The sequence below is a fragment of the Panthera pardus genome, unplaced genomic scaffold (assembly GCF_024362965.1).
Source record: "Panthera pardus isolate Hobbes unplaced genomic scaffold, ASM2436296v1 HiC_scaffold_8, whole genome shotgun sequence".
In the NCBI taxonomy this organism is placed as follows: domain Eukaryota; kingdom Metazoa; phylum Chordata; class Mammalia; order Carnivora; family Felidae; genus Panthera; species Panthera pardus.
Genome location: NW_026527013.1, coordinates 123,789,642 through 123,816,482, shown reverse-complemented (window position 1 = coordinate 123,816,482; position 26,841 = coordinate 123,789,642). Strand labels below are relative to the sequence as shown.

Below are 26,841 nucleotides of genomic sequence, written 5' to 3'. Positions count from 1 at the left end.
GAGGATGCTGTCATCATGGCCTTTACTGGAGCAAAGAAAGGGCACATCCAAGGTGCCGGGCTCATAAAGTCATGAGACTAGAAAAGACCAAGGGTTTTTTATTCTGAGATGTTTATCCATCTGCAATTTAATAAGGAACATGGTAAAATTACACACACTCCTGCCTTTTAATACCAACCACTAAGTCGCTTCATCTTCCTAGGCCTCGGTTACCTCAGCTGTTAAGTGAGGGAGGTGAACCAGATGATTTCTGAGTTCCTGCCCAGCTTTTAGTATATGTGCTGCCGAAGCAAGCACTCCTGCCCAGCTTTTAAAAAAAAGATCAGGTCTGTGAAAAATGGCCCCGCGCTTGTGTGTTCAGAAACTCACTCCTTTCTAATATGCCACTTTACCTTCATGTATTCTGAAACCAATTATTATTAACTAAACTAACACTGTAAATTGCATAATTACTGGCTTGAAGCAGAAAATAACACAGTATTTCTTATTATCTCTGTGATAATGGTATCATATCACCTATGGAGATGATAAAAATAAACCACAAGCGAAGACAAATCTTTAACATATTCTTCAAAGCAAAGAAAAGACACTGTGTGAAACTATTTCTGCCCTCTTCCCCCCCACCCCCCAACAGTGCTGGACTAATTTAAGTGAAAAGAAGGGCAGATCAAGAACAGCTTACACAGGAGAAAGCTTGGGCTAGAAATGTATTTGTACCATTATGGTCTGTGTAGTCTAGAGGGAAGCACAGTAGGCTAGATTAGATTCTAGACTTAATCCTTCTGGTCACCATGTAACTCTGATCAGATATTTAGCTTTTCCTAACTTCATTTTCTGTTTATAAGAAGCAATAATCCTACATGTTTTTTCCACCTGAGAAATGTGCTAAGGACAGAAAGAAGTGTGTGAAAAATTTGAGTTCTAGGGAGGAAAGGTATTATAGGTAATAATGGAGCATGTTAATAACGAAGAACACTGATTTAACAATTTTTCAAAACTCACTATCATGACTGGATCAAAGCCAGTGGGGATAGAGAGTCACTCAACCAGAGTAAAGAACTGGGTCATGGGTAAGCAGAAGCAATGAAGACAATGACAGTACAGCACAGCAGAAAGCCAAACCCTCCCCAGTGGACTGAACTTGGCTAGACTAGGCATGAGAGGCATAGACCTGGCTTACAGGAGCCTGCTTTGTGAACAAATACATTCTCCATCTTCCTGCGTTTCTTCATTTCTCCCCCCTCCCTTCTCCTCCTCCTTTCCTCTGCCCCTTCCCTCCACACATTCAAAAATTTTGCATCAAGGGCTTATATGGACACAGCTCTCAAGCTGTTTCTACACCTAGTTATTCAAACAAATGACTAAAGTTCCATAATCAACAAATGTGACTAAGGGAGCATGTGTTCTCTCCAGGAGTGCAGGTCTTTGCTAACAGCATTGTCACTGGCGTCCTAATGGCTGTTTCTAAAGAGGCTCAGACAGGGAGACAGGAAGGTGGGGAACAGAAGGCAGGGCTGCTGAGGCTTCTATAGATGTGCCAGCCAATCGGGGGCTGATCCCATCTCTTTCTTCAGTTTTCTCTTTCACATATTTGTCCCTCTCCCTCAAGCCTCCTTTGTTTTTCCAATCAGCAAGGAAGGAGAGAAAGCCATGTACTGAGTGCTGATCATAGTAAATGTTTTTCATTTACTATCTCATTAAACCTAAATATTTATTTCTTATGAAAATAAATCTATAATAGTGGACAGAAGACAGATGAGTAGAGGCCAAAGGACTAGTTAGGATGATGTTAACAAGGGCAAGATGGAGAGGGCCTAGATTAAGATAAACTGTATTAGAACTGTTTCTAGATGGAAAGACATTTCTATTCTGAAATGTCATATTAAAAATATTCTTTTGGAATAAAAGTTAGGTTCTGTCCATGCGTAAGTAAGGTAAAAAATATTTCAAATCAGGGGCATCTGGGTGGCTCATCGGTTAAGCATCTGACTTTGGCTCAGGTCATGATCTCATGGTTGGTGGGTTTGAGCCCTGCGCGGGGCTCTGTGCTGACAGCTCAGAGCCTGGAGCCTGCTTTAGATTCTGTGTCTCCCTCTCTCTCTGCCTCTCCCCTGCTCATGCTCTGTCTGTCTCTCTCTCAAAAATAAAATAAACATTAAAATTTTTTTTCAAATATTTCAAATCATAGAATATAGAAACCCATGACCCCAAATGAGCTATTTTCCCACCCCCAAATTTACAGGCTGAATTACACATATATCACAATGGTAATAATTAAGGGGCACCTGGCTGGCTCCATTGGAGCATGCAACTCCTGATGTTCAGGTTGTGAGTTTGAGCCCCATGTTGGGTGTAGAAATTACTTAAATAAATAAAACTTAAAAAAACAGGTAATAATTAAATATTACAATGGTAATAATTATAGCTTTATTTTTTGAGCGTGTCTCTATTCCAAGCATCGTGCTAGGCACTTGACAAACATCTAAGGCCCCGGTGACAAGGGAGGCATTATTACACCCCTTTCCAAGGAAGAAACTAAGACTCTGGAAAGTTAACTAACATATCCAGGGTCATATAAGTAGTAAAGGATAAAGGCAGGACCCAAACACTGGTCTGTCTGCCTCCAGAGTCTGTGCTTATTAGATTAGGCTATGTTGTCTCTATGTTTATCTTTTTAGGTTTTCGTTTGCGTTCCTTTTTACTTCTAGGAATGCTGATTGAGGGAAAAAGGAAGCAAGAGGAAGGGCATCAGCATGGGGGTGGGAAGGAGCACATAATACTTGAAAGAAGGAAGAAGAGAAAACCACACCACTTCTCTCTGATACTAGGGCGCTTGCTTTAGAAGGAAATAGATACTACAGCTACTGCATTTAATTCATTTATATACTTGAAGTCCTTTGTTGTTGCCATAAAGACAGACACCATGAGGGAAGCAGGACGTGGGAGCTGCTGCCTATGAGGGACACAAGTACACCACCATTGATTGCTTAGCCCCTCTGACCATGGGAAGAGCTGACCTGGATGACCACGGCCATCACTTTGCTCCTGGTGGGGCAAGCTGTGTCTCTCTCTACCTTGGCTTATAGGTGCCATGACTCTGGAGCCTGTTCACATCTCCTGATCCCAGTCTTTTTCTTTGTCTCTTCCCCTTTATTCTGATGACCACAATCCAAGCAAACACCAGAAGGGATAGGACTCATCTGGATTACATTAAGTGCTTGTATTATGCTATTTACATTTATGAAATATGGTATCGCGAGACCACATTTAGTAAAACTTTTCCTTAAAAATAGTTTTATTCGCTAATCCACTTTTTATTGGTTAGAAGCAAAACAAAATGGCTCATATATTTAAAAACAGAGGGAAGAAAAAAGACATACCATTCTAGAAATGTCTAGCAAGCAAATACCCCAGGAATATTTATCCAAGTGGTTACCCTGGGATATCTGAGGGGAAATGTGAAAGCAATTTTCTTGGCTATCATCACTTTAATATGAAATGTAAACCCCAAATACAACCTCAGGCGCATTCCTTTAATTTGAGTAAAGTAGTTGTGTTTAGGGAGCATGGATGAAGCTCTTACCTGGCATGACCATGGTCTGTGGGGCTGCCGCATCCGTACTTAAGCAGAGTCGTCCACCTTTGGCTAATCTATCACAGAGCAAGGTGATATGTTTCTTTAGTCGGCTTGTGTCTTTGGGTATGTTCAGCTGGCTGCTGAGGTTCAAAGCCTGCTCCTTTGAACTCTTTGAGAGGCAAGTCTTCAAGAGGTGGGAAATGGCAGCATCCACTGTTTCTTCCCAGCCCTAGATACAAGAGCCGATTTTGAATTTAGGCAAAGATGACAAATGAGCAAAGTAGGCACTTACTGTTCATCAAGTTAGAAAATTGAGTGTTTACGTCCGAGTGTTAGGGACCTGTTGAGAGTCTGGTTTCCGGAATATTTCATACCAGTCTGGTTTTGAATTCTAGCTCTAACAGCTGTTTGATCAGGAGCAAGTTACTTAATTCCTCTTAGTCACATCCTTATCTACAAATGAGGATACTAATATTAGTCTGCAGCTCCAAAGGCTGGGGTGATTAAATGAGATGCTATATGAAAAGCATTTAGCCCTGTGCCAGACATAATAAATAACAATAATAATAATCCCAGGTATAGGTATGATTGATGACCTGGATCCTGAAGCTGCCAGGATTATAGTTCATTTTGCCTTATCTTTCTGCTGAAGGAGTACTGGCCAGGACAGGGAGGTCCTCTGAATATCTTGGGGGAAACTGGAATGTAGAGAAAATCCTGGCGTCTCTCACAGCTATTGGTCCCACAGCCTTGTGGTTGTAGGCAGAAACCAGAAGAGTTTATTTCAAGGGAGATTTTGTGAGACACAAGCCTATCTAGTCCCATTTCACTGCCCAGGTGACAGAAAGTGACAGAAAGTGAGAAAGTGGGACATTTACCCCACTTCTGCTGGGACCATATGGCTGTGCTACAATGAAAACCTCAAGAAGTGCAGTGTCCCCTTAGCACCATGAAGGCTGTAATTCGAGGAATAACAGTGTTGGGCAGGGACCTCTTCGTGAGCATAGAGGGTACCAGCACTGGCAGAACTGGCATGAGGAGGAACCACCCTCAGGTGGGTTCAGATAACAACAGGGCAAGAAGCAGGAGGGGTCGGCTATAAGCTCCCATGGCGCATCCCTGGGGGGTCCTAGAGACAGCCAGGTACAACTTTTATAGAGGTCTGTAGGTCCTAAACAGCACGAGTGGGAATATGAAAGCACGAGTGAAATCTGGGTATTATTGCCAATATGACTCCATTTATACCCAGAGGTTGGCAAAACCTAGAGCTCCACAGGCCTGACAATCAAAATGAAAATACAGAGGAAGACATTGAGTGAATTTATTCACATAGAATGCTACAGAATAGTCCAAGCCCCTTATATAAGAGGTGAGAAACCTGAGACTCAGAAAGAAAACTCCCCCCCACCTCCTTCCACCCTCCTCGCCCTCCCCACTTCCCTCCCCGCCCCCCACCCAGCCACAGAGATCTACTATTTGCATTGCTCCATCCTCAACCTTATTGGCTAGAGCTGTCTTTCAACTACGCAAATTGGATTAGGTTACTCCGTACCCTGTGCTGTGGTGGCTGGCTGTGTATTTGGTTTCCCCACCAGAGTGCCTGGCATTCTCCATACCCCTAGCACTATGTTTAATAAACAGAGGGTGATCAAGAAAGAAAGGGGTGCCTGGGTGGCTCAGTCGTTTAAACTGCCGGCTTCGGCTCAGGTCATGATCTCGCGGTCAGTGAGTTCAAGCCCTCCGTCGGGCTATGTGCTGACAGCTCAGAGCCTGGAGCCTGTTTCAAATTCTGTGTCTCCCTCTCTCTGACCTTCCCCCATTCATGCTCTGTCTCTCTCTGTCTCAAAAATAAATAAACGTTAAAAAAAAAAAAAGAAATATGTTAGCTAGACAGAGAGAGACATGGTAAGATAGAGAACTAGGATATTAGAGCTGGGAGGACTTTGGAGATCTTTAGTCCAGTCTTGTGTGATTTTCCTAGGACCCCATATACAATAGCAACCATCTGTCTAGGCATGGTTGTCTTCACACAGTCCAAAATTACAACTTTTGGAGGCAGTTCACTACTTCCAGGGACATGTGTAACCAGCAGAAAACTATTCTCATACCGAGCCAAAATCTGCCCCATTGGCCCTTAGTCTACCCTCCAGAGCCATGCACAATAAATCTAACCTCTCTTCTACATGACAGTCCTTTATATCTGTGAAGACAGCAGTTCTGTACCCTCGCCTCCAGAATAAACAGCCTCAGTTCCTCCAGCTCTTCCTAATATAAACATGGTTTCAAGTTTTCTCTCCATCCTGACCACTTGTCTTTGAATGAGCTCCAATTTTAAACACTTAAAAAATTTATACAGCTAACTAGAGAACCCTAAACTGACCCCAAGACACCAGGCTAAGGATGGGAGTCCAGGTTAGGAAATAGCCATCCTTCCCATTTACAGGCAATTCTCCCTGCCAGCCTGGCCTCTGGTTGTCTCTGCTCTCTTGGCAACTGTACCAACTCTTGATTCACAATGAGTGACCAGAAAACTAAACTCTAGACCTTTTTCATACTTGCCACACATCTTCCTTCTAGGCTTGTGCAGTTGGTTCTTTAGACCTAAGGGCAGACTCTATACATGTCCACTGAAGAACTCCCCACTAATTGCCGAAATTAAGGTATTTTACTTTACTGACCCATTATAGACACCGCTAGGCAAATTAGGATACAAATTAATTACTTTACACTCATCTTGAATATCCTTTCAAGAGATGTCAAAGACTGTAAAAACAGCTTCCTACTCCAAACCACTAAATAATGAACCAGTAGTTACCACAAAGGCATCTCTATACAACTACCAAAATCTAGACAAATATCTAAAATGGAATTTGTATTTCAATGATAATGGGAAAAGGCGAATTAAGACAAAATAGTAAACCAGATGTCATCTGAGAGGACATATTTTCAAGTTCTTTCAGAGCCATTGACAAAGACCTCTGGAGTATAAGAAGGAAAGATCTTTTGCATATAATTTGGCATTTGTGTGCTCTGTGGTCATTTCAGCACTGAAACAGTTCCTACCATTTTATAGACTATTTGTTTAAGCAAACTACTATTTTCATACATAACTTACAGTAGCATATTAGATCATTTAAGTAGATATGGCATTTAGTTAACATGGAGGTACTACGAATTTTCTTTCTTACTGCCAACTTTCAGATCAAGTCAAAAACCATGTCATGTTTAGGTATTTGGCATGGCTATTTCTTTAATATAATGAGGCACGATGCCAATACTTTTTAGAAGGATTGCTACTAAAATATAAGATTATTATTTGGAAGGACTATATTGCTACATAAACTCAAATATGATAATAAAAGGAAAGTTTATGACAAAAATGAAGAGCCTTTGAAATGAGAGTTTTATTAAATAAAAATACAGTGATAATTCAACGACCAAACATGTAGCATACTTACCTCAGGAAATGTGAACCAGGACTATGTGGAAATGCATAATCTGCCAGTGTGAGAAGTACCTTAAAGGTAAGCTATTTTAACCATATTTTTGGTGTTTGAATCCACCACTTTTATTTATAGCTCTTAAATTGACAAGTCTAATATTCAGTCTTAACGCCTAAACACACACACACACAGACACCATGCACATACCTACTCTTTATCCTTTACAGTTGAGTATCAATTGTACTAATATTTTCCCTCTTCTAACTGTGAGAGTGAAAGAAAATCCTAACTTTGGGAAAATTGTCCTAAAAGCTATCTAGAAGGGGAGAAACTGCTAAGCATGTGCTCTTTAGTAAGAACTGATTTGATTTTACTTCTCAAATCCCATGTGTGGTTTTTAGAAAACAATAGCAGGTGGGAAGTTAAATTAATTAATTAATGTGTGAATAAATAATGTGTCAATAAATAAATTTAACTGCACATGTTACTCTGTTTTATCTTCTTTATAATCCATGTCGGTATTAGAAATTAATTTATTTACCAGGTTTTTGGTGCTTACTTTATCTAGTCTAATATTGATAATTCGGGTTTTCCTTTGTTCCCAAGGACTAGGCTCAACCCCATGTGGTAACTTCATTTCTGCCTTAGCCCTTTCTACCTGAGCCCCTACATTGGGAGCCTGCTTACAAAGTTACTCCTTTATGGACCGGGCTGCCTTACCCCTGCCAAATGCCCTCCACGGAACTGGACCCAACAGGTGTGGCCCTGCTGTCTGACTTCTCTAATGCCAAGTTGTCTGCTGCACACATCCGCCAACATGGTTTCCCAGTGCTCAGTTTTCATGTTTCACCTGCCTGTGTTGAGGCTGCTATACCCCATGCTGGTTCCAGGTGCCTCTCTGTACCAGATGATGCCTCATTTCTATGAGTCAGCTTTGTAAATTCAAGGCCTTGGCTTCTCTTCTCTGTTCCTCCTCCTGACTGAAGACAGTCAACTGAGCTACACTTTTTGCTATCCAGAGAGCAGGCAGCCACTGCTGAATTTCCAACTTCTGCTCTAATTGCGCTGCTAGTCTGCCCTGGTCACTGTGCCTAAACACCAGCACAAGCAAGCGGTTTATGAGAAATAGTGAGAAGCAGAAAGTTTGACCACATTTGTAAAGTTAATTTCCTAGGGTATCAACCAAAGTAACCAAAGAAAAAATTAAACCAGAAGAGTATTCTCCTACCACCTGTGTATTAAAACAATTGGGTTGAAGACAGCTGCCTCTAGGTTTCTAGGTTCCGACTTCACCTCCTTCACCTCAACTTCCCCTTCTCTGTAAGACCTTAGGATAATCACTTAATCTCTGTGGGCTATATCTGAGGTCACCATAAAACAGGAATAACACTATTTGCCATCCCAATCTTATGTGAATGGTAAGGCACTCTGAAATCGTAAGTGGAAGATACTATGAAAAAAGTATGCATATTCAATCCTACTTTAAAAAAATCAAAAAATACAAACACACCACTGAAGTCCAATATTCAAAGTAACATCTTTAAACTTTTATTCAAATTACAAACTTCTGCAAATGTATGTTTATAATAGAAGCACTACCACATCCTTAACTATAGTAGGATAGGGGGAAATACCACAAAACCCCATCACCAAATGTGCACACAGTCAGTTCTAAGGGAGAGAGAAAATGTAAAAAAAAAAGGAGATCTGTCTACAGGAGCAAATGGAGATTATGCAGCTATAGCCCAGATTTCAGCTGCGGAGAGAAAACTCTCAGAAATAGCTTGTCTTACATTATACATTTGAAGGTAAGATAACCTTTACATCATATTCATTTATCTGAAAAAGAACTATATCAAAGAGAAGTAAATTCCCTCTTGAAAAGATGTAAAGGGTGCACAAAGAAAAGTCTTTGGTATTCATGATTGCTCTATGGAGCCTTATGGTCATTATTACTTTGTGCTATATTGTAGAGTTTCATACTTAGCCAAGATACCCTAAAGATAATCACAGGAAGGGTCATTGCAAATTGAGGACAAACAAAATTTAGTGCTATACTTGTAAATTATACATTCTGGAAGATGAGAGAATTTTTCAGGATTTATCTGGGTTCAGTTTATTTCCAAAGAATAGATTATATTCAGTGCATCTTTCTCTAATGCAGAGGGCTCAAAATGTTGAGCTATTTACCCTGAAAAGTAAAACAGCTCTTTGAAACTAAAACACAATAAAATAAAAGGGGATTAAGAGCACACTTATTGTGATGAGCATTGAGCAATGTCTAGAATTGCTGAATCACACTATATTGTATGCCTGAAACTAATGTAACACTGAATGTTAACTATACTGGAATTTTTAAAAACAGGAAAAATGACCAAATAATGAACACAAACCTTCAAGAATTAAAAAAAAAAAAAGACACCAAGCTATATGGCCTCTATGGCATCTTAATAAGTTTCACATTATTATATTCAACAGTTTTTGTAAAATAAAGCTTTGCAAAAAATCAGCTTTAAATTTTCAACCCATCACCAATAAAATGAAACATTCCCCAATATCATTCTTTTAAAGTTTTAATCTGAAGTGATTTATTGGACATTTGGAGTTCTCTACTTCCTTGACATGATTCAAAAGCTGTAAAAGTCTAATTCACATTTCAAACAAAAGTAAAACAGGGTACTGGGCTTATCACCACTGCTTTGTGAAAAATGAAGCACATTGCTTCCTAATGGATGACAATCTAAAAATTCTTTGATGAACAGAAGACAAGTAACCTTCATAGAATTTAGCTGCAATACAAGCAGAAAGCACAAGACTGCTTCAAACCAAGGTACTCTGATTGTTTGTTTAAGCTTATGTTTTGCATTTGATTGGTATTCCCATTCTGACTCCAATGCTATATACGGTAGATTACATGAATTACCATAAAACTTGATCCCAGATAGACAATGTTCAGTTTTAAAACAAAACAAAACAAAACATCAGTGATGTCCCAAGTAGCCAACCACCTTTACTAAGCACTAATGTTTGCTTCAGGAAAAGCTCCTGATCAACAAGCACTATTCAGAAGGAATTTACAAAACAAAACAAAACACAAACATTAAGACTGGAAAATCAAATAGATTGATAATGAAGATCCCAGAAGAAAGTTGCTCTGGCAATGGTAGATTAGATCATTTTGACCAATTATCCTACTGAAAATAACTAGAAACAAATACATAAAAATCATGTTTTTTAAGGCACAGAAAAGCTGACAAGTTAGTGATAGGAGACACTGGAGGCCCAAGAAGGTAAGTCCTGTGAGGCTGCTTTTCCCACTGAAGTCATTAGCCTAGCATGCATCATGGATCCTTCACTTATACCACCTCTCGCTAATGACTTATGCTTGCTTAAGCTTTCCATTTAAGAGGCAGCATGGATCATGAAAAATGCATTGGATTAGAAGTCAGAAGACCTAAGCTGAATTGTGACACCTTTCCTTACAAGCTGTTTGTTTCTGGGAAAATTATTTTAGTTCTCTAGGTTTTGGTTTCCTTATCAGTTAAAACCCAGAAGATGGTTTTTCCTTGGCAGATGCTCATAGATTTCAGACATATTTGGCAATTGTATGTACTTAATTCCATACTATCATTCTTACTTATAAGAGTTCTCTCTAAAAGGTACCTAATCTGGGCTGGTTCCTGCAAATAGCCCCAGAAATAGTAGCAACAAGAGCAACAATAGTAAAAAGTTCTTATGTGCTAGAAAATGTGCTGAAAATTTTACAAATATATTTTGGTTAATTCTTACTATCATCCCATGAAGGCAGGCATTACAACTTCCAGCTAATGGTCTAGATATGAGGTATTTCACTGCAAATGACACAGTTGTTAAAAGGAAGAGTTGTGACAGAATCCAGGACTGCGGGGCTCTAACCCCCTGCCTTTTATCCCCCGCTTTTATCTGCCTTTTATTCTCTAGATTTTGAAGAAGACAGAACAGAGCTTTATATGGTTCCATGTCAAAAATGAGAGACTTGTGGGGCACCTGGGTGGCTCAGTTGGTTAAGTGTCTGACTCTTGATTTTGGCTCAGGTCATGATCTCACAGTTCACGAGTTCCAGCCCTGTGTCCGGCTCTCTACCCCAACATGGAACCTGCTTGGGATTCTCTCTCTCCCTCTCTCTGCCCCTCCCCTGTTCTTACTCTCTCTCTTTCTCTCTCTCAAAATAAATTAATAAACATTAAAAAAAATGAGAGCCTTCTAAAGGGTGGAGATGGGAGGGAGAAAGTAAAGAATGTTGGTTTCAGAGAAGAATTAAATTTGTTAACCTTTACCTAACATTACGTTGAAAATTCATGTCTAGCATAGTATCCAGTAAAAACACAAGTGGTATTTTCAGAGATCAGCCTGAGATCACATTGTAAACTACCACAATTGCTTAACTTAGTTAAGCAATTACTTAGATGGATTGGTATATACTTAGTTACTTAGATGGATTGGCATATACATTTGTGTATTTGTTTATTGTTCTTTTATAAATAAATGTTACTTTTATCCTAAAAAATAATAATAAAATTGAAAAATAAATCTTGACCACTTATGCTACAGAGCACTTCTTTCCTATTTCATTGTGTGTCTTTCAATCTATTATCATATCACCTTAGGCTCCTTTTACTACACTGGGCTTTGAAAATCTCATATGAGTCTTCTCCCAGAAAATTTATGGTCACAACACATTCACAGAACCAAAATTTAAATCAGCTTCTGGATTCAAGTGAATGAATAATCTGCATATGATTAAATAAAATTTTGCTGAGTATGATCTATGCCAGTTTGGATGGGTCAAACTTATAGAAGAGCCCACCAAAGCTTTAGCACCTGCATAAACTACTGAAACTGACATGTAGGACTAGTCTTAGGACACCATGTCCCCTGAAAACATAACAATGGTCAGATTTGACTCTGATGACTCTGAATTATAGTCATTTCAGGGACTCACTATTAAGAATACCTGAAGCAGCCACCCTATTAAAGAATCATAAGACACATGGGATTATAGACTCCCTAAGTACCCATGTATCTGATGGAATCTGGGGAAAATTTAACAAAGCTAGGACAAGAGAAGAACATGTGAACAAAGGCATCAACTTCTCCCCTGATGATGCTGTGTTCTTAACAATATCAAAGAACAAAGAACAAGGAATGACCAAACTCAGGAGAAAATGTCCAAAAATACATGAAACCACTGATTTAAGTGTGAGAAGTATAGGATCCTTTTCTTTGTTTTTGTCTCCTCCATTTAATTAGTTTGGATTTTTCAAAACCACCCAGTAGCTTCACTATTTTAAGTTGTGACTACCTACTTCTTTCTTAGTCAAGGCCACCAATAAATCTGAAACAGCTACAAGAAGGTCCATATACTGGGTTTCTGTTTTCTTTCAAACAATTCTGGAGAAGTCTGGAGAAAAGGTATCTAGAATGTTATCTGAAGTTAATGAATGGCACAAGATTCAGTGTTAGTGTCATTTTTCACAATGATCACAGAAATACAGCAACACAAATCTCAAAGTTCAATAGTAATTATTTACGAGATGGTATGTTTATCACTATATTGATCCTAACTTTAAATGTGTTTGTCCATTTACTAAAATACTAATTTGAGGGGCGCCTGGGTGGCTTGGTCAGTTAAGCGTCCGACTTCGGCTCAGGTCATGATATCACGGTCCATGAGTTCGAGCCCTGCGTTGGGCTCTGTGCTGACCGCTCAGAGCCTGGAGCCTGTTTCAGATTCTGTGTCTCCCTCTCTCTCTGCCCCTCCCCTGTTCATGCTCTGTCTCTCTCTGTCTCAAAAATAAACATTAAAAAAAAAATAAAAATAAAATAAAATAAAAAATAAAATACGAATTTGAGTCCATACAGTCATTTATTTACTTTAAAAATATTTATTCAGAGCCAACTGATACAAGACTTTGTACTAAATATTGTGAGGTTAAAAAAAAGGTGAATCAGATAAGGATCCTACCTTCAAGTAATTTTCACTCAACTAATAACATAAGAATGTATACAAAAATATACTGATCCAGAAAACAAAATTTAGAGAGAATTACAGGTAAAGTGCTTTTGGAATGATTTTGTTTTAACCCCCTTCCTAGAATAACATCAAGAATTATCTGTCAATAAGTTATTCAAGATAGAATGTCTTTATACTTGTCTACATAATAGGGTAACTTCCCTTCAGTTTTGTGGAAAATCAATATATATATATATGGATATATAGTTTGAGTTCATTCCAGTGCTATGTGAAATAAATAAGTCAAATTTGTCAGCATTTTCTAGTATAGAATCCAACACAGGTAGGCAGAAATACAAAATATAAGTTACACTTAACCTTGAAAAAGTTGGATAAGAGTGAAACTACAGTATGATCAGATCTTCTATTTACTTTTTATTTGGATTATTCAATTTTGGTGTTGATTTTTATAAGTCCTTTATATATTTTGGGTACTAACCCTTGATCAGATATGTCATTCACAAATATCTTCTTCCATTCAAAGACATGAAAGACATTTTTCCAAAGAAGACATACAGATGGCTGACAGATACATGAAAGGATGCTCAACATCACTGATCATTAGGGCAATACAAATCAAAGCTACAATGATATATTATCATATACCTGTCAGAATGGCTAAAATTTACAACACAAGAAACAACAGGTATTGGCAAGGATGTGGAGAAATGGGAACCATCTTGTATTGTTGGTAGGAATGCAAACCGGTGCAGCCACTCTGGAAAACAGCATGGAGGTTCCTTGAAAAGTTAAAAACACAACTACCCTATGACCCAGCAATTGCAGTAGTAGGTATTTACTCAAAGAATACAAAAACACTAATTCAAAGGTATATATGCACCTTGATATTTATAGCAGCATTATCTACAATAGCCAAACTATGGAAGCAGCCCAAGTGTCCACCGACTGATGAATGAATAAAGAAGACATAGTATATATATGTAATGGAATATTATTCAGCCATAAAAAGAATGAAATCTTGCCATTTGCAACAACATGGATGGAGCTAGCAAATATTTTCCTAAGCCAAATAAGTCATGTGGAATTTAAGAAACAAAACAAATTATCAAAGGGGGGAAAAAAAGAGGCAGACCAAGGAACAAACTGTTAAGTATAGCAAACAAACTGATGGTTACCAGAGGGGAGGTAGGTAGGGAGATGGGTAAAATAGGTTATGGGAATTAAGGAGCGCACTGGTTGTGATGAGTACTGGATGTTGTATGGAACTGTTGTATCACTATAGTGTACACATGAAACTAATATTATATTGGATGTTAACTAACATGACTTTAAATAAAAATAAAAAAAAAACTTCAGTAAGATCACCTGGTCAAAGTCTTCCCATTGGGGTGCCGGGGTGGCTCAGTTGGTTGAACGTCCAACTCTTGATTTTGGCTCAGGTTATGATCCCAGGGTTGTGGGATTAAGCCCCGCATTGGACTATGCACTAAGCATGGAGTATGCCTAAGATCCTCTCTTTCTTTCCCTCTCCCCTGGTCACACTTTCTAGTAATAATAATAATAATAATAATAATAATAATAATAATAATAGTAGTAGTAGTAGTAGTAGTAATTATTTAAAACTTGTGCTTATAAAAAAAAGTTTCCCCCTTAAATCAGGTTGTTAATTTTTGTGAGCCCCCTAATTTAGATTCAAAGCCTGGATGTTATTTTCTGTCTGTGTGACTGTGGGCATACTTTCTCATCTGTAAACTGGGACTAATACAAGGAGACAAGGATGTGAGCACAAATGGTTTACCTGAGAGGTGATCCACAAAGTGCCAGGGGGTAGTGAGGAAGTGAGACTGGGAAGGAAGAGAAGCCAATAAACCGCTGTGCGTTCGAGCAATTACCACTACAGGCAACTGGTGCAACCTTGTCGGACTACTCTGAGAGGTGGTGTAGAACATACCTTGAATTTTCCCAGCCAGAGGGACGAGAGGGCTGGGGTATTAATCTACCAATTCCCATCAATCATTGAATGAACACAGAGGCTGTACAGACTTGGCCAAACAGGAAGAGTCCACAGGCAAAGAACTGCAGATGTTCAGAAGGCAGAAGCTTGTAGGAACGGTGGGAGGCGAAGAGATATGGGCAGATCACACACAGCATCTGTTACAACCCTCTACTTCAAAGACACATACGATTAAATGGGGTAGCATATGCAGAGTCCTTGGCCAATATCTAACACATAATAATGCTCAATAAAAGTTAATTTTATTATTTTGAATTGTGGGAGGCAGGCCTCTGTGTGTATGTGTGTGTGTGTGCGTGTGTGTGTGTGATTTCTCTCCTTTTTTCTCTACAAAACGGGGAAATCCTGTTTTTAGTGAAGCTTATAGGACTTGGTTCTGAGATTGCTAAAAACTATATAGAAATTTTATAACCTTGAATTTAGAACAAATGGGTTAGAAAGCAACTACAACTAACCACTGCCATTAAACCACAGAAATCAGATTTTATTTCCAGGAAAATGGAAACTCTTGCTACTCTAAATGCAGAAAGTGAAGCATATTCCTGCTAACAATATCAGTTATTTCATCTGCATATTCTTATTCACTGTGGTGGGAGAGAAGATCTGGGTTCCTGCAGTTCTCGTAAATAACATATCAGCAAAATTTAAACTCAGATTTTATAAATCTGTCAGATTAAAAGTTATAGCAATTGGTACTCAACAGTCATTACTTTTCACAGCTTATTCGTGACTTTTTGTTCAAAAAGTAGCAACTGGTAAGATTTTTTTCTGATTTATGTGAAATCTGCTTCTGGTCAGGGATGCCTGCTTCAAGGTGGAAAACCAAGGTCTTCCTTTTTTCAATAACTTCCTGTCCCCAACTCAAATTACTCACAAATTAACTCGTAATAAAGAATGACTAAAATTATCATTCTTTTACTCTGTTCGTACAATTACATTCCACCAATTCTAGGTTTTCCCCGCACATTTTAACATCTCTGACATAGGGAAGTATCTTATCTAACAACTGCTGGCTTCTAGGCTCCAGTCATGCTATGCTATCACTGTCAGTTCCTGTGTATGCACAGCCTTTGTCCCAGCGGTTCTTACATTATCATTTCACCTGGCATATATACAATGCTCAGACTCTCCTATTTAACTGATTGTCATACTATATATATTTTTTTGTGAGAGAGAGAGAGAGAAAGAGAGAGAGTGCAAGAGCAGGGAAGGGGCAGAGAGAGAGGGAGAGGGAGAGGGAGAATCCCAAGCAGGCTCCATGTCCAGCATTGAGCCCAATGTGGGGCTTGGTCTCACTACCATGAGATCATGACCTGAGCCATAATCTAGAGTCAGATGCTTAACCAAATGAACCACCCAGGAGTCTCTGTCTTTTAAAATATACTATGATTCACTGAATAAAAAAGTTGGAATAGGGCAGTCGGAAGTACAAATTTGAAATTAGTGAAGCATATATTCATGACAGAAGAATGACAACAATTTGTATTTTTTTGCAAAAGCAAAAGCTATGTGATTTCCAGGAGGTAAGACAAGAAGATACAGATAGAAGAAATGTGTTACCCTTTGTTACTGAGATACATGCACCCACATTAAAAATCTATGCCAAGCAATGTAACTGAAGTAGGAGAAATGACCAGATCTCTGGAATAGATGTGGTTTGATTAATTAATGTATCACACAGAACTATCGTTTAAGCGATAAACATCAATTTGCCTAAAATTTCCTGCTAACTCTGGATGGAAGCTGCTTAACTTCTAGCAACACAGGATTCAAACGAGGGAAAAAGTAAAGCTTTGAGCTTAGTCAAAAAGGAAAGTGTTAAAACTGGATATCAGGGGATGCCTGGGTGGCTCAGTTGGCCGAGTGTCCAACTCTTGATTTCAGCTCAGGTCATGATCCCAGGGTCATGGGATCAAGCCCTGCATCACACTCAGCTTGGAACCTGCTTGGGACACTCTCTCACTCTCTCTCTCTCTCTCTCTCCTCTGCCCTACCCCCCATTCATGTGCATACACACATACTCTCTCTCTCTAATAAAAAATTAAAATTAAATGGATATCAGAGGCTCAGAAGAAAATCAGGAAGGCAACAGTGGCCCACTCTTAAATGCTGCATCAACAGAGCTCTTCGCGGCACACAGGACACACATATGGCACACAGGACAATGCTATGTGGGAAAACATATGAGTGGAGAGAATCAAATTCTGAATGTGGAGAAGTTTCAGGAACACTTTAACCAATTTATGTTGCTTATATCTTCAGACACGAGAGTAATCTATGATAAAGTATGTCTAAATAAGTCTACAAGAATTCCTTCAATATTTACTAAAAACCTTACATGACCCTTCAGAGTTTTGGGGGAAAAAAAGTTAAAAGAGAAAGAACACTATGTCATAGTTTGACAGGTATTTTTTTCCTAAGTGGTCTATAAAATACTGCTGTAACTTACAGCACATTATTATTGAAAGCCAGTAGTACTATTAATAGCTAATAATTCTTGGACGATCATCATATGCCCGGCCCCACATTTGGCATTTCATGTACATTATCTCAATCAGTCCTCATAGGACTCTTCAGAGGTATACAAAGGGTATCCTCATAATACCTGCACACCTTTGAGGTCACACATGTAATGCAATTTTTTGAAACATGGTTTAGCACCTCTGTATTTGTAATAGTAGTAGTACTAGCAGTAGTAGGAGTAACAGTAGTGGTATTTTGGTCTTCCAGATGATATATATAACTAAACATCAAACCCTGAATTTGAAAATGATGGTGAAAACACCCAAGGGAGGCTCAGCATGCGGTCTACTTCATGGAGACCAAACAAGCAAGGTAATTTTCAGTTACTTTGTGTAAAAAAATAAAAAATGAAATAAAAAGAATTTGGATATGTCTTCTTAAGGAAGAAAAACCTTGCTTTATGTATTTTTTCATTCAATGTTTATTGTGTTTCAGTAAATCATTTGTAGTAGGCCACAGCCAAACTTAATGAAGGCCAGATTACACAATAAAAAGAATATAGTAGAGGAAAGGATATACCTGCAATGAAAAAAGAAATTCCATGTGGAACAACTCCTCAGACACTGACGTGGCCCTTCTCCCAGACTAACTGTGTGAAAGACAGTGAGCCTCTGGTTCTAAACACCTCTGAACTGGCAGATTCCTCACCCTGTGCAAACTGTGTTTTCGATCAAACTCTGGGCATGCCTTCATGAGAAAGGCACTGGAGAGCCAAGTTCACTCCCTTTCTTAATCTCATGTTCTTCCTCTGTACCATTTGTTTACTGGTTCAGTAGGAATATAAAGTGAAAGCAAGCTGAAATAAAATCCAAATCGCCATTCTCACATCTCTTCAAAGCAAAACCAGTCCTTGGGGTCTTGTCTAGCTCACCACTGTACAGATAAGAAAACCAATGCTTAGAGAGTTCCATGATTTGCTTAAGGACATAGAGCTAGTTAAGTATTTGCTCCAAAAAAAAAAAAAAAAAAAAAAAAAAAAATCTGAACCCTACTGTGACATAATCTTCTACTCAACTGATATACCATAGTTTGTACTGTCCAACTATAAGCATTTAGGTTGCTTTCAGCATTCCATAATTATAAAAACAAACTAAATGGATTTTAGTTTACTACTTCCAATGCATTAACTTAGATTATTGGTGCCAAGTGTTAGATTCATCTTATGACCTACCTTTTCCTAGAGGACGCTTTGGAAAGCCTATAGAAAGAAGTGGGTATGTAAATTTTACTACACATCTATCAGCACTATTTATTGCTAAATTTGACTAAATCAATATGGGTGAGGCATACCTAATGTTTTCACTTGCATATATTCATCACTGGTCAGATTAAAAATTTCTGTGTTTACTGGATTAAATTACAGGACATGTGAATGAATATAGGTATAAATAAATACATGTGTGGTGGTCTGGCTATCAATTTACCTATATCTTTTGCCATCCATACAGGAGTGCTCAAGATGCACTCTTGCAGAACTCCAAAATATTTGAAGTTGCTTGCAAAAAAGGGGGTGGTACAAAATGGAAGGAGAATGCTTCCTTTTCTAATAAAACTATACAGTTGCTGAAGACAAATCTGTAAATGTGCGGAACACTATGAAAATAAATGGGGTATCAAGCAATCCCTAAATATTTATATCCAACTGTATGCTTAATTTAAGCTTTAAGTCTGTGGGGATGTAAAAGAATCTGTCCCTACATTTATTAGAATACAAGACAAACACATTGACAATTTCAGAATACATAATGAGAGCTAAATTATGTCATACCCCCAAGTGAAATTCACAAGAGGATGTAACCCAGAATAAATAAGGAGAGAATGAGAATTGATCTGCTTCTTAATGAGGGTGGATAGAGGGGTAAACAGAGGACACTATGTTAGGTGAAGAAAAAAGCACTCTTAGCCCTGGCATGCTGGAAAGAAGTTGTGTACCCATGGTAAGTCAGATTTCCCAGAACGGAGCAGGAAAGCTGGGGAGTCACAGAAGCTGAGTTTTAGAAAGAAGATGTGGTGGTGCCAAGTGACTGAAAGTCCTGAATGCCTGGCACTGGAGCGTAAACTGAACCAGGAGCAGAGAGCCACAGAAAGTATGCAAGCAGACGTGTGACGACAGAGCATAGGGCTGAGTCTAGCAGTGAGGTGCAGGGAGTACCAGAGCAGAGACATGGGCAGAAAGGCTACTACAAATGCCACCACAGAAAGCCAGGTAGAATAACAAGGATGCAAGCCAAAGGGGTTTCTGAGGAACATTTCCAAATGAACAACAGCAGTCCAGAGTGACTGACCCTGGAGCAGCTCTGTGTGTGGTTACAGCACACAGAGAGCGCTAGTTTTAGAGGAAAGAGTCCACAATTTCCACATGTACATTTCCAAAAGCGTGTAATGTCCCAGACATGTCAAGATCATCTCTTTATAATTAGTAGACTCAAACTAAGTTGGGTAAAGGTATTTTAGGGAAATTACATTACTATAAATACACTTCTAGCCATGAATCAAATCAGTGGGCGTTATGAGGATGATGATGATCATTATTTTCCTCATCATGGTTGTGTGAATTTTACTTAGTCATTTATATTTAAACCACACTTCGCTTCACAAAGATTTGGGGATGGCATATAGTGAGAGTGAAGCTTCAATTAATCAATTCTTTGCTCATTTATTTAGTCTCTCTACCCTTGAATGCATAGATAATATTAAAGGCATCCGTTAAAGTACTGTTTCATATTTGATATACTTAAGGGAAACGTCAAAGATTACACACCATCACTTGTATACTGCATTCTACTTGGCTCCTATTCTGATGTATTTCAATTTTTAAAACAGCAAGCAAGTTATCAGAAAGGCTCTGAGATAAGCATTACTCAACACCGGTGAAGTGGAAAACCATACCACTACATAACACCCCAGTTGCATGCAACTAGGAACAGCACAGAGTATGTGGCCATTGTGAACATGAACTAATTCTTTTATGTTCATCTTGTTGGCTAAGATCAAGGGGAATACCAAAATATTTACTTTCTCCACTATGTTCCCATAGACATTTATAATTGTGATGATACTTCAACAGTCTTAAAGGCAGACTTGATACTGACACCAGACTTCCTCCTTTTGTTTGCCTTCTAAGAAGAGGACATTAATAACAGCAATGATTAGCCATCTCAGTCATCACTCAATCCAGACAGGAGGCACAATGGCCCTTACATCAAATCTGACCCGTGACGTAGAAGCCTTCAAGCCTTGTAAGTGAGTCTTGATAAGTCCCTCCACACAATAGGATTTCCTATTATAAACATCTGTTTTCTCACATGAACCATGTTGAAAATGTTAAAAATAAGTCTCTCTTTCCATATCAGCTTGTAAAAGGAATAATCAATCAAAAAGTAAGGCTGAAGGTCCAAATCTCCTCCCCCACTGATGTAAATTTCCACCTTAACTTTCTCAGGGGATCTGAAAGTTCAATGCTAAGGAAGGTAACTGTTAAACTCTTAAGAACGCAATAAAGCTTTTCTTTTTCAAACAGTAGATAATATCTACTAAAGATATTAAGTGAACTTTGAAAGAAAAGAAAAAGTAAGGCAAAATGCTACACAATGTGCCAACATTCCTTCCAAATCTAAGACTGTGCATAATCAGGTCTCCAAACCAGTGCTCCATTTCTCTTTTCCTTGGGGATTCCTCTGGAGTCAGGTGGAACATAAATGAACATTTAGAGCCTAAGTCTGAGAAACCCATTGGGAAATAACACTATTGTTCCTACATGTTCTCTTGCCATCTTCTAGATTTCATCTTAAAGAATCTTAGTCATCTAAGCTGTTGGCTAAGAAAAGGAGGAGCAGATCTGTACAGAGTTCAAGAAGGGCAAAGAGGATTTATCCATATACCAACTGCAAGTGATAGTGACTACCTCAAATGCTGTATTCAAAAGGATTCTGAGATCATGTTCAGGCTCAACAGGAAAGAATTTGTGATGATCATAATGTCTACCAAGGTCATGTGAAGGGGGAGTAGCAGCACTTATTGCCTCCCTTTTATGTAGATGCATTCATCTCCCTAGAAAAAGTCTGGTCATTGCACATGTGACCAGGCTGATGATGTCGGAATACCAGAAATAAGGGCTGCTAAAGCAAACGCCGCGGCATAACTTAATGTCAGTGTCCTACCCTACTTTCATTAATTTGCTAAACTGTGCTCAAGTTGTTTAACCCAACTGACAAAACCCTTTTTCTTGTAATGATAGAGAGTACTATGCAATAGAATGTACTTCAATGAAAGAAATGTTCTTTTTTGTTTAAAGTTTATTTATTTATTTTGAGAAAGAAAGAGAGAGTGGGAGAGGGGCAGAGAAAGAAGTAGAATCCCAAGCAGACTCCACACTGTGAATGCAGAGCTCAACGTGGGGCTCAAAATCATACTGTGAGATCATGACCTGAGCCAAAATCATGAGTAGGATGCGTAACTGATTGAGCCAACCAGGCGCTTCTGGGAATGTTCTATATTTGAACTTTCCAATGTGGCTACTAAGCAGTTGAAATATAGCTAGTGAAATCGTGGAACTGAAATTTTAATTTTATTTCACTTTATTTAAATTTCACTTTAAATAGCCATATATGACAAGTGGCTACTAAATCAGATAGCCAATATGTTTATGGCTGACTGTGACTGGAATATGTTTCCTTACAATGTTGCAGTAAATCCATGGAGGATAGGCTCTAACTCTGTTTTGTTTATTAAAATACGCCAAGAGGGGCGCCTGGGTGGCTCAGTCGGTTGGGCGGCCGACTTCGGCTCAGGTCATGATCTCGCTGTCCGTGAGTTCGAGCCCCGCGTCGGGCTCTGTGCTGACCGCGCAGAGCCTGGAGCCTGTTTCGGATTCTGTGTCTCCCTCTCTCTCTGTTCGTGCTGTGTTTCTCTCTGTCTCAAAAATAAATAAACATAAAAAAAATTTTTTTTTAATAAAAAAATAAAATAAAATAAAATAAAATAAAATACGCCAAGAACCTAGAACACTGCCTGAAACATAGTAGGTACTTAATAAATATTCACTGAATGCAAATATAACCGGATGAAAAGATTTTAAGCCAATCCTGAGGTATGTGGAGTTTTGCAGTTTTTGGCTTTTGTATAACATCATGAGAGAGGTGTACTATCACAATTAAACACTCCCTCAGACTCAAACCATTACACAGCCCTTCATGACCTAAGTAGACAGTATTTTCCATAGAACTACATGTAGATAAAGGGTCAGTAGATGTATGTTTAAATTCTGCATTGCAGATACTCTGAAATCATCAGCCCCTAAACTGAAAAGAAAACAGTTTTAGAATTGCGGCATCAGGTACACTGATAGAACACATTATTTGGGGCAAAACTTCTCCATCACAGGGAGATGGTAGGGACAATACTATATTATCAAATCCACTGATGGAACTGAGTTTAAGAGCTCTTTTTGGAGATGCCAAATTGAACAGTTAATGTTTTTTCTTAAAGTGAGGGGAAGTATCCCTACAAAAACACATTTGGCATGTAACTTTCAACACCTTGAAAAAGTCACACATAATAGTCTGCAATACCAGCATTTATTTGCCCCCAAATAGTAATGAGAAGTGACAAAAATAGAAAAGCATTTAAGAAACAGATCAAAGAAAACAATGATGAATTCTGATCCAAATGAGATGGCATTTAAAAAAATACTGATAGGATAGTGTGAAGAACATCACTTTTCATTAGGAATAATAAATTCTAAATATTTATGCTTTGTGAACCTGATGCCAGTTCAGAAAATATTCCAGAATGAACTACGGCATTTAGCCTGCCGTTTGTGACACATGCCATCTAAATAACAATACAACAAACCATTGTGCAGTACTATGTGCAACATAAATAAAACATCTTCTGAGCACTTTCTTCCACCTCTCAATACTTGTGGGGACATCTGACCTTGAACTGAGAGTCTCTTCTGAAAATGTTGTCCACATGTCTGAAGTTCTCCCCCTCACACATGTACTCTGCCATCCACTTCCAACCAAACCGTCTAAATTACATTCAGATTTTTGTGGTATCATAATAACTTCAATATGGGATATATTTTCAACATTCTGGTCAGAGACTCCTTTCTTCCCCGTCTTACCCTCATTCCAAGTTATTTCAGGTTTGCATATTTCATTTTCACATCTCAGTGGGACACCCATCACATAACATTTATTTGTGAGGTCCAAAGGCATAATGCGGGGGATTGTGAACTAGCATGTCAAAACCACATACTGCATGCGTACGTCTTAAAGAATGAAAAAGGATTCCTTTTTTCTCAAGATATATAAGCTGTCTCAACAGTATAAGTCCAAAGTGAATACCACAACCTAATTAAAGATGAAGAGCATAACAAGCAGTATTAAAATGTCTTTTTGGATTCATTCTTTTCCAAGTTATGTTTTTATCAAATGTCCTGTCTTATTAATGGCTTCAATAGACATAACGAGTATACACCCCTTCTAATCTCGCCAAATTCAGAAGAAAGTTGAAAGAATTTTTCCCTCTATATTTTGGGAGTTATGACAGCAAAGAACACAGTGGCAGGCAGAAAGAAGCCTTGAGAAGATGCCTAGTCCATTCACCTGCCTACAAGGATGAACACACTATTCCCAGCAGAAGGAGGCTGTTTTGAAAGATCTCTAGAGTCAGAAATTCCACAGTCTCTCTGGGGACTCAGTCCCTACATTTGAGAACCTTTATTTCAAGGAAATTCTTCCTCTGGGTCTAACCACACTTCATGGCCACCTTCAGGAGCATGTGAGCCATGTGGTCACACAGGGCCCCGCGTTCAGAAGGGCCCCACGCTTGATTTAATGTTTTGCCATTGCCACCTTGAAATTCTTTTTTTTTTTTTTTTTTTAGAGAGAGAGAGAGAGAGAGAGAGAGAAAGGTGCTAGTGAGCAACAGGCAGAGAGAGAAAGAGAATCCCAGGAGAGGCAAAGGGAGAGAAGAGAGAGAGAGAGAGAGAGAGAGAGAGAGAAGCAGGGCTTGTGTTAGCCCGAAGCGGGGCTCTTGTTCACCCAAAGAAGGGCTCAAGCTCACCTGATGTGGGACTTAAACTCACAAACTGTGAGATCATGGCCTGAAACATGAGATCATGACCTATGCCGAAGTAAGATGCTTAACAACTGAGCTACCCAGGCGCCCCTGAAATTCTTAATGTAATCTTGCACTTGTCTTCTGTAAGTGATGTCTGCTGCAACAGTGAATTATGTGTAAGAAGGGAAGACATGTGCGGTACGTATTCCTTCTACCTTTCTGCCCCATAAGCTTAGAATTCTATGGCCCCAGAATGAGTGGGAGACAGGGAGACTCAAAGCAAATACAAGGAGGGCATGTCTAGACTGATTAAGTGGGGGCACTGACAGCCTTTAAGGCGTTTCATTGCACCAAAACTTGTTTTGAATGAAGAAAGTCAGCAAATAGATTCAAAGAAACAGGAATGACTAAGGAAGTCCATTACACCCCTGTTACTTCCCTGTATTATCCGACTACTTACACTGAAAATGGTAACAGAAGGAAAGGGAAATAGAGTAACACAGAGCTCCTTTTGCTTTCCTTCCCTACTCATCAGTAAGCTGAAGGTGGAAAGTGTTGGTAGATGTGTGCATATCAAGAAGGGAAGTAAAAGCAGTTAATTTTGTGCAGTGATTCACAGCTCTGTAAGAACAAAATACATATGCATGTATGAGGTACAAAATACAAATTATATAATTTTGGCGATTCTGCATATAGGTCCAATGCTCTTATATTTGTATTAAAACTGGCATTGCACATTATAAAGATTCATGGTAAAATTCCTGCTGACAACTTAAATTTTTTATTTTTCTTCATTTAGAATAGCATAAAATAGCAAATAAAAACATCATGATGAGACACAGAAAGTAAAAAGCTTTGTTTTAGAATCTGTTTTAACAATATTTTGGTTATTTTTCTACTTTTTTGAACAAGGGATCCACATTTTCACTTTGCTCTGGGTCCTGTAAATTATACAGCTGGCCCTGCCCTGCTTCCTCATGCTCCAGATTATATCTACTACATCTGTTCTGCCAAGTCACTTCTTATTAGCTTTCACCCTTTCTCTAGTCATTCACCCAACAAATATTGACTGTGCTATGGTCAGGAACTGTGCCAGAGGCTGAGTATAAAAATGAGTAAGATATAATTCCACTCTATTCCATTATCTCATTTAATTCTTATGCAACTTGGGTAGGTCCTATTATTGTTTCTAGCTTAGAAATACAGAAGTAGAGATTTAGAACAGCCAGAAAACCTGATCAGAAGGACTTTATCATCGAGTGGTGGAACCAGGAACTGAGGCCACCAAAGTCTTTCTGACTACTTAAATCTGAGTTCACTGGAGAGTGTGATGCTAAGTGAAATAAGCCATACAGAGAAAGACAGATACCATATGGTTTCACTCTTATGTGGATCCTGAGAAACATAACAGAAACCCATGGGGGAGGGGAAGGAAAAAAAAAAAAAAGAGGTTAGAGTGGGAGAGAGCCAAAGCATTAGAGACTGTTAAAAACTGAGAACAAACTGAGGGTTGATGGGGGGTGGGAGGGAGGGCAGGGTGGGAGGGAGGGCAGGGTGGGTGATGGGTATTGAGAAGGGCACCTTTTGGGATGAGCACTGGGTGTTGTATGGAAACCAATTTGACAGTAACTTTCATATATTAAAAAATAAAAAAAAATAAAAAAAAAATAAAAAAAAAAAAATCTGAGTTCACAGTTATCATTCTCACTAATACAACCCAAATTGTATTCTTTGTTCTCTGTTATTACAATGTCCACATTTCTGGCTTCTCAAAGATCAATTTTAGCAGTAATTTCATTTTATGAATCTAAAAAAAAAGGTATACTCTAAATTGTTTCCCAATTTATTTATTAGTATTTTGTTTATGATATAAAATACAGCTTGAATTTTTTTTCATCTGACAATACTTTGACCCAATTATAGAAAATTACATTGAACAGACAAAGCCTGTGATTTTCAAAATCTTGTTCATGACTTTGTTTGCTAAAATACAGTGTATTGATAAAAACCAAAAAACAAAAAAACAAACATGTGCTTTGAAAGCAGCCAGACCTGGGCCCAAACCATGGCTCTATATCCACTAGTTTCCAAAAGGTACTTAACTCTCAAAGCCTAAATTTTCTCATATGTTAAATGGAGGTGAAAATAGTACCTTAACAACCTTCTAGGCCCATGTTTAAGATTAAATGAGACAATCCTTGTG

At 38.6% G+C, this 26,841-nt stretch overlaps 1 protein-coding gene across 10 annotated transcripts in view; it reads right to left on the bottom strand.

The window, feature by feature from the left end:
- The window catches only part of BBS9 (Bardet-Biedl syndrome 9), a 434,898-nt gene that overhangs the window by 58,164 nt on the left and 349,893 nt on the right, over positions 1-26,841 (bottom strand). For all 10 annotated transcript variants that reach the window (XM_053897794.1, XM_053897793.1, XM_019443775.2 and 7 more), the window contains one exon: positions 3,584-3,806. In XM_053897794.1, the coding sequence (XP_053753769.1) occupies positions 3,584-3,806 (223 nt within the window). The remainder of the gene's footprint in view (positions 1-3,583; positions 3,807-26,841) is intronic.